A 6,100-nucleotide genomic window follows, 5' to 3' on the forward strand; every position below is an offset into this window, starting at 1 on the left:
GAGCCCGCGGGCCCCATCCCCCGCCCCCCCCCGGCGCGCGCCGCGCATGCGCGCTGCCCTCCCCGCCCGTGGCCGCGGGGCCTCGCTTTTCCCGCCGAAAAGAGAGAGCGCGCGCGGGGCAAGATGGCGGCCGCGCCCCCGCCGTGAGGGCAGAGCGCGGCCCGGCCCTTGTGCAGCCGCCTCGGAGCGCCGGGGCTCCCTCCTGACACGGCCTCGGGCTGTAACGCCCTTCCCGAGGCTCGGGGGATCGCTGTCCTGTGGCCTCGCTGTTGCGAAATGTGGAGGCTGTACGAGTTCTGTTAAGGAAAAGATGCTCTTTGATGTTTTCATGCTTTCAAGCCTAATCAACAAGAAGGGAGGTGTAACCCGCGCAAACGGCAGCCAGCAAGCTTTAAGTGATGTGCCTGAGTTAGAATAACAGATTGGTAGAACTGCCTTGTTAAGGTTTAGGGCTGGACATGCTTCGATGATCTCAGGCCTAGGGGGAGGTTAACAAAGCTTGAGAAAAAAGGATGCCCGCTGATAGGGGACACAAAGAATGCAGAATTTATGGGCCATCTGGCAAGAACTCCCAAGGTAAGGAAGAAACTAATAAACCCAACTCAGCGACTGTGCTGAAATGGTCTCCATCTGGGTAAAATGTAATTTTACATCTGGAGGGGCAGGTCATGACCACCAACCCACAGACCACTGGCCCAAAAGGAGAGAACAGGACTAATCAGCATGAGAAACAGCAGAATAATTAACCAACAGAAGATAGAATACTAATTCAGAACTATGTGACTTGTAGCCAAGGCACACTAATTCCTTTGTTTGCTAAAATGTGTACATAGTAATAAATTTTGATCGTTGGTGTGCTCCATCTGTGGAATCCCACTGGGCCCCAACTGTGCAACACTGAAATAAATGACCAGTGTCTCTCTGGAGTGTGTAACTATTGTTGTACACGGAGTAATTAATCCAATTTTTGTGGAGAACACGGTTACCCGGAGCCCTGCTGAGCCCCAGGAGTTTTCATCAGACTGTTTGCACAGGACCAGCCCTTTCCATTAAAGCTGTTTGTGTGATGAAAACAATACAGGCGGTGGGTGGAGAGATTATTTCTCATCACGCTCGTGTGTGACTCACATAAAGGTGGATAAAAGGCCCACCTGACCCAACAGCCACAGGGTTTGGTGAAGAGTTCAATGAAAATATCTGCATTTTCATGTGAGGGATTTTCAGCAATCTTCTGCAGGGACAGAAAGACATCAAGCTGATGCTTGTGTCTGCCACCAGTGTATTTTCATCGTTATTTTTAATATTCATGAATGGAAACTGGTGGGAGGACATTGCTGTTCATATCTTGGCAATCTCACACTAAGAAGTGCCTGATTTTTGCAGGTTTGGAATGACAGATGACTCAAGTTTGAATGGAAGATGAAGTTCAGTCACTAACACAGGAGATGTGCAGACACATACACTTCCAAAAAAAAAAAAAAAAGAATTTATGTGGTTTTATGTTCAGGTTCTGTGTGCAGGACTCGACAGAGAAGGGATGGGGATCTCTGACCATGTTTTTTGCATTTAATATTTACCGTTAGCATTTTTCTGTATGCAAGCAGCAAGTAGAGTTGTTACCTTGTGCAGTATAAACACAGATCTGCTCACACAAATCATTAAAAGACCCTAAAAATCAAGACAAGAATGCACATCAGAGACTGGAATTGTGGTGGGAGTGCTTGGCACAAAGCAAAAAAGGAAAAAAAATATTTTACACATATTCTGTAAAATTCATTCAAACAGTGAATTTACCAAAGAGTGGACTTTGATGGATAGAAATCCGTGCTGCCAGGATTACCTTGTCAGAGCTTGTCAGATTGGGAGTCAAAATTATGAACAAGATCCAAGTTGGATTATAAATACTCCAGTGGAGTCCTTCACAGAAAAATGCACTTGTTTTTGTGGAATAGTGAATCCAGAGCTACCATCCCAGCCTGTTAATGCCATCTAGGAATGCTAATTCCCTTGGGCCATGGGACACAGATCTCAGTCTGATCAAAATCCTTCAGGTTTTGACTGCTTCACATAAGGACCTGCACTGAATATTCCACCCAAACCTGGGGTGCCCCGTGGCAGAAGGACATTGCCAGAAGGATGGGAAAGATTGGCACCATTGCTGGAAAAATGAAATCATCGCACTAGTGAAGAAAGCCAGGTGAAGTGTTCTTTTAATTTTTTAGAATTTTTGCCATTAGGATGACTTAGCATGAGTTTAAGTTCTAAATAAGGTTAGTGTGCTTTTAGTGTGTAGTATCTACAACAATCATTTTATGACGGGTTTGAAATGAGCAATGAAGGATCTCTGCCTTGGTTTAGAAATAAACCTGAAGTGTCTTGCATGTTCCATCCTCCAGTTTGCAGGTACAGCCTTTGCTCCTTGCAGACCTGCAGCATTCCGTGAATTTCCTGCTGGAAAACCACAGCGTGCGTGTGGTTTCAGGGTGTGTTTGCAGCAGTTACCCAGCAACTCCCACAGAGAAGGGTGCTGAGTTCTTGGGTGGCTTTTCCAGCGCCAGTGCCTTGAAGCAGCCTCCTCCTTCTCCTCCTCCTCCTCCCCCTCACTGAGTTTTACCAGCCCTGATTTCTGTGCTGTTGATCTTATTTCTAACTCACATGGAATTTAATTCTGGCTGCAGGACTGTGCTTGGCATTGGAGCTGCCTGGGAAGCAAAAAGAGCACAGTGATCCTTTATGCCAGTGAAACTCCCCCTGAGAACAGCCTTATCCCAGAATAAGAATACACTTCCCAAATTGCTTGTGTCACATTGTGTTGTTAACTAAAACACAACCTCTCCCCTCACAAACTGCTCTTCTGGCATGGGGAGATGGAAACTCAGCACTCTTCACTGGGATAAAACCTCCCAGTGAGGATTTGAAATGGCATTATCAGTCCAGCAACTTTGTTCATGGAGGTCTTGCACCTAAAACCAATTCTAACAAATCTGCAGCGACTTAAGTTATGAAATGGGGCTGCTGATATAATAATAGCATCTAATCAGCAGAGAAATGGTTCTAGGCACAGCCGTTGTGTGCTTTATACTTAAGAGAGACACAGGGTCTGAACAAAGTCTGGTTTACTTGAGCTTCACAAACTTGGGCCATGACAAGACACTGGGAGTTCACTGCAACTTGGAAGAATGTTTACTTCTCTTTGCTCTTGTAGTGCCTCTTAATTGTACTTTTGTGTAATTCAGTTTAAGAACAGCCATCTCTATTGCTAATAACTGGTGAGTGCTTCACAGCTTTTAAAATATTGCTGTTTCTATTCCCGGGCCATGTGGTACAGATCAGCTCAACAAATGCCTGATTGTTCTCTGTTGGCCAGGTCATAGAGAACGGGCTTTGCTTAAAGACTAACCTTCAGTAGGAGCAGGAACTAAAGCTGAGTGTGTTCAGTCTGTGTGTAAGAAATCAAGGAGCATTTCTGTAGCTTTTGGCTGCTCCCAGGGATTATTGTGGTGAACTGGAACAGTGTGATTTATGTCCAGGTTGGGTTGTCTGGGAGGCAAATTTCTGTCACTCTGAGGACAGAGGGGAAAACAGTCCTGTAACAAGAAGTGCCGTGTGAAAGGAGAGCAGAAATCATCATGACTTCCTGTACTGTTTGTTCAGATAAAACAGAGATCACACCTTGTGGAAAGTGCACTTTATTTCAGGTATGTAAAGGTGTCACAGAGGAGGGCATCTGGCTTTAGACTTTCTTGCCTCTTCTGACAAGTGTTACTCCACCATATGTTATAGTCTGTGGGAGACAAATGCACATTTGAACTTTTGGAAATCTATTTACAGCTAAGTGGCAGAAGCATCTGTAACTCATGCATAAATCCATCCTAGTCCACAAGAAAATACAATCACAGTACCTGCCTATAAATATATGTACAACATTTACTTGAAGGAAAAGTTGGAGTTGGTTGTGTTCCTTGAAGCAGTCTTTATCCACAGGGACACTTTGTACACACTGTAAGCTAATCAGCATTTTTTCCTTCAGCATTTTTCTGCAAGTGCCCTTATTTTCTAGCACTTACCTCCACCATTTCATTTCCTTTAACTTCCTGCTCGTGAGAGAATTTATCTGATTTGCACACCAGCTTCCCATTGACCAAGTTCACAGTGCACTGTTGGAACATTTAAAAATATTTTTAAAAATTAGATTTTGGAATTCAATTTGAGTAAGTAGAGGACTAATAAATTACACTGATGTTTCATGATGACAGCTGTTAATTTAAACTAGACAGTACAGCATTTGAATAGGAGTTTTAGGAACATTTCTGTTTGTTAAAGTGATAGAAATATTTGCAAATGGAAATGGTAAAAACAGATTCTACTCACACATAAACTGAGGTTTAGGGGTAAATAAAGAGATGTCCTATTCTTGGAATGCTTTACCTTTAGCTTCCTGCCATCCATGGTGGTGATGTCAGCCTCTTTGCCGAGTGTAAATGAGTTGGTTACAGATTTGTTGGGTGTTTTGGATGTCACAACAAAGTCGTTGCCTTTTTGTTGTATTTCAACAACAGGCTTAATATCTTTGGCCATTTTGATGGTGTCATCTGGCAACCCTGCAAAAATAGGCAACACAAGACCTCTTGTTATGGAAATAGCAAAATATCACATTGTGCCTTCCAACAAAGGCACAAAAGATCCAAACCAGTACTAGCAGCTGATGTCCAAGTTAAAAGACAATCCTGTTTTGGATTCCTCTCTTCTCAATGGGCTTTTTGCTGCATTCCTTCTAGTCTGGTTAGGTTTTGGTATTATATTTGGTGATGTGTCAGATTATGCACAGTTTGTCTTCCTAAGGGCTGGCCATGGGGTGATGATGCTCCATGAAAAGAACCACGTGTGCATGACTTTTATTTTCCCAGGGAGATGGGAGTTGGGGGACTGTCTGTCCAGTCAGAGCTACAAACCTCAAACTCCCTTTTTGGGGTGTCCCTGGCGTGATTTGAAGGTGTCATTGTCACCAGGAGAGGGATTGGTTCTGCACACTGTCAGACCAGGCTTTTCAATTGGAACTGGATCTTACTGTCCTGAATATCTCCTATTTACTCTTAAAGACTCCAATGGGAACGCTTTGCTGGCAAAGGGAAGTGCATGTTTATTGGTGTAGCACCTCCTAATCCTCACAGATTAGACCTGATAATCACTCAGAGATTACTTGTCACACGTGAAAATCACTGACAGGTTACTGACCACTTTTCACACGTGTTAATTATTCACAGATTACCGACAGCATTTGTGCTGCAGAAAGGGCTTCTGTACCAATAATTGGGAAGCTGAATAAGTCATTGATGGCTTGTTTCTAGTTACACGTGTTTATAAAATTACAAGTCAATCAACACAACAACTCTTCCGTCTTTAGGAGCTCATCTAACATTAAGACACGGGTTTGGGGGTTATCTGTAACCTTTCTCCATCAATTTATACAACTTTCACCTTCTTTTCACATCCAAATGAAATCAAACAGATTTAACCAAGCAGGGCAGTTTGTCACAGAAAGAAAAGGACAAAATCCCTGGAAGTGCAGCAGTAAGAGCTGTGGTGCCCATGATTGGAGGAGGGAGCAGGCACTTACCCAGAGCCTTGAGGAAGGGCTCGAGGTTCTCCTGGGCGTAGATCTGCCAGGTGCCAGTGAACGCCATCGTGTGACACAGCGAGGGCTCCCCCTGCTCACGGGGGTGCTATTTATGGAAACAGAGAGGCCAGCCCAAAATTGTCAGAGGGCGAATTATTAACTGGGAAACAGCAATCATTAATCAATTATTTGTTCTTAATGATCATAACCTCTCGTTCATGGTGCTCTTACCTTGAGGGCCGGGATGTTGTGTTTGTTGTGGGTTACTGACCTCGGGTGATTGTCCATCCTTGTTGGAAAGTGTTGCAGTGCAGCTTCATTTGTTTGCTTTTTGTTCACAACTTCTGTGTTTAGCACATTCTCTGTGTCTTGAGTAGAATTCTTCAGATAAAGTTGTAGTAGATCAAGGTAATTGGTATTGTACAGCGGGAATTTCCTAATTATAACAGTGTTCTCTGCTGTGGGCACTTGAACCTTAAATGG

At 43.9% G+C, this 6,100-nt stretch overlaps 1 protein-coding gene across 1 annotated transcript; it reads right to left on the reverse strand.

Annotated features, from left to right (window-relative positions):
* Positions 1-3,673: 3,673 nt before the first annotated feature.
* Positions 3,674-5,773, reverse strand: LOC137462235 (fatty acid-binding protein, liver). The gene is made up of 4 exons (XM_068172387.1): positions 5,618-5,773; positions 4,429-4,601; positions 4,068-4,157; positions 3,674-3,784 (listed from the first exon to the last, which is right to left on the reverse strand). Exons 1-4 carry the CDS (start codon positions 5,682-5,684, stop codon positions 3,734-3,736), a joined length of 381 nt encoding a protein of 126 aa, XP_068028488.1. The 5' UTR covers positions 5,685-5,773; the 3' UTR covers positions 3,674-3,733.
* Between the last annotated feature and the right edge of the window lie 327 nt (positions 5,774-6,100).

Source organism: Anomalospiza imberbis, chromosome 25 (genome assembly GCF_031753505.1).
Source record: "Anomalospiza imberbis isolate Cuckoo-Finch-1a 21T00152 chromosome 25, ASM3175350v1, whole genome shotgun sequence".
NCBI lineage: Eukaryota > Metazoa > Chordata > Aves > Passeriformes > Viduidae > Anomalospiza > Anomalospiza imberbis.

Bases quoted from the DNA above. Each gene is read 5' to 3' on its own strand.
- LOC137462235 (XM_068172387.1), bottom strand. From the start codon at position 5,684: ATGGCGTTCACTGGCACCTGGCAGATCTACGCCCAGGAGAACCTCGAG. The intron at 4,602-5,617 runs GTAAGTGCCTGC...CTATTTTTGCAG, and splicing joins GCCCTTCCTCAAGGCTCTGG to GGTTGCCAGATGACACCATC. The intron at 3,785-4,067 runs GTAAGTGCTAGA...TGTCTCCCACAG, and splicing joins AAGGAAATGAAATGGTGGAG to ACTATAACATATGGTGGAGT.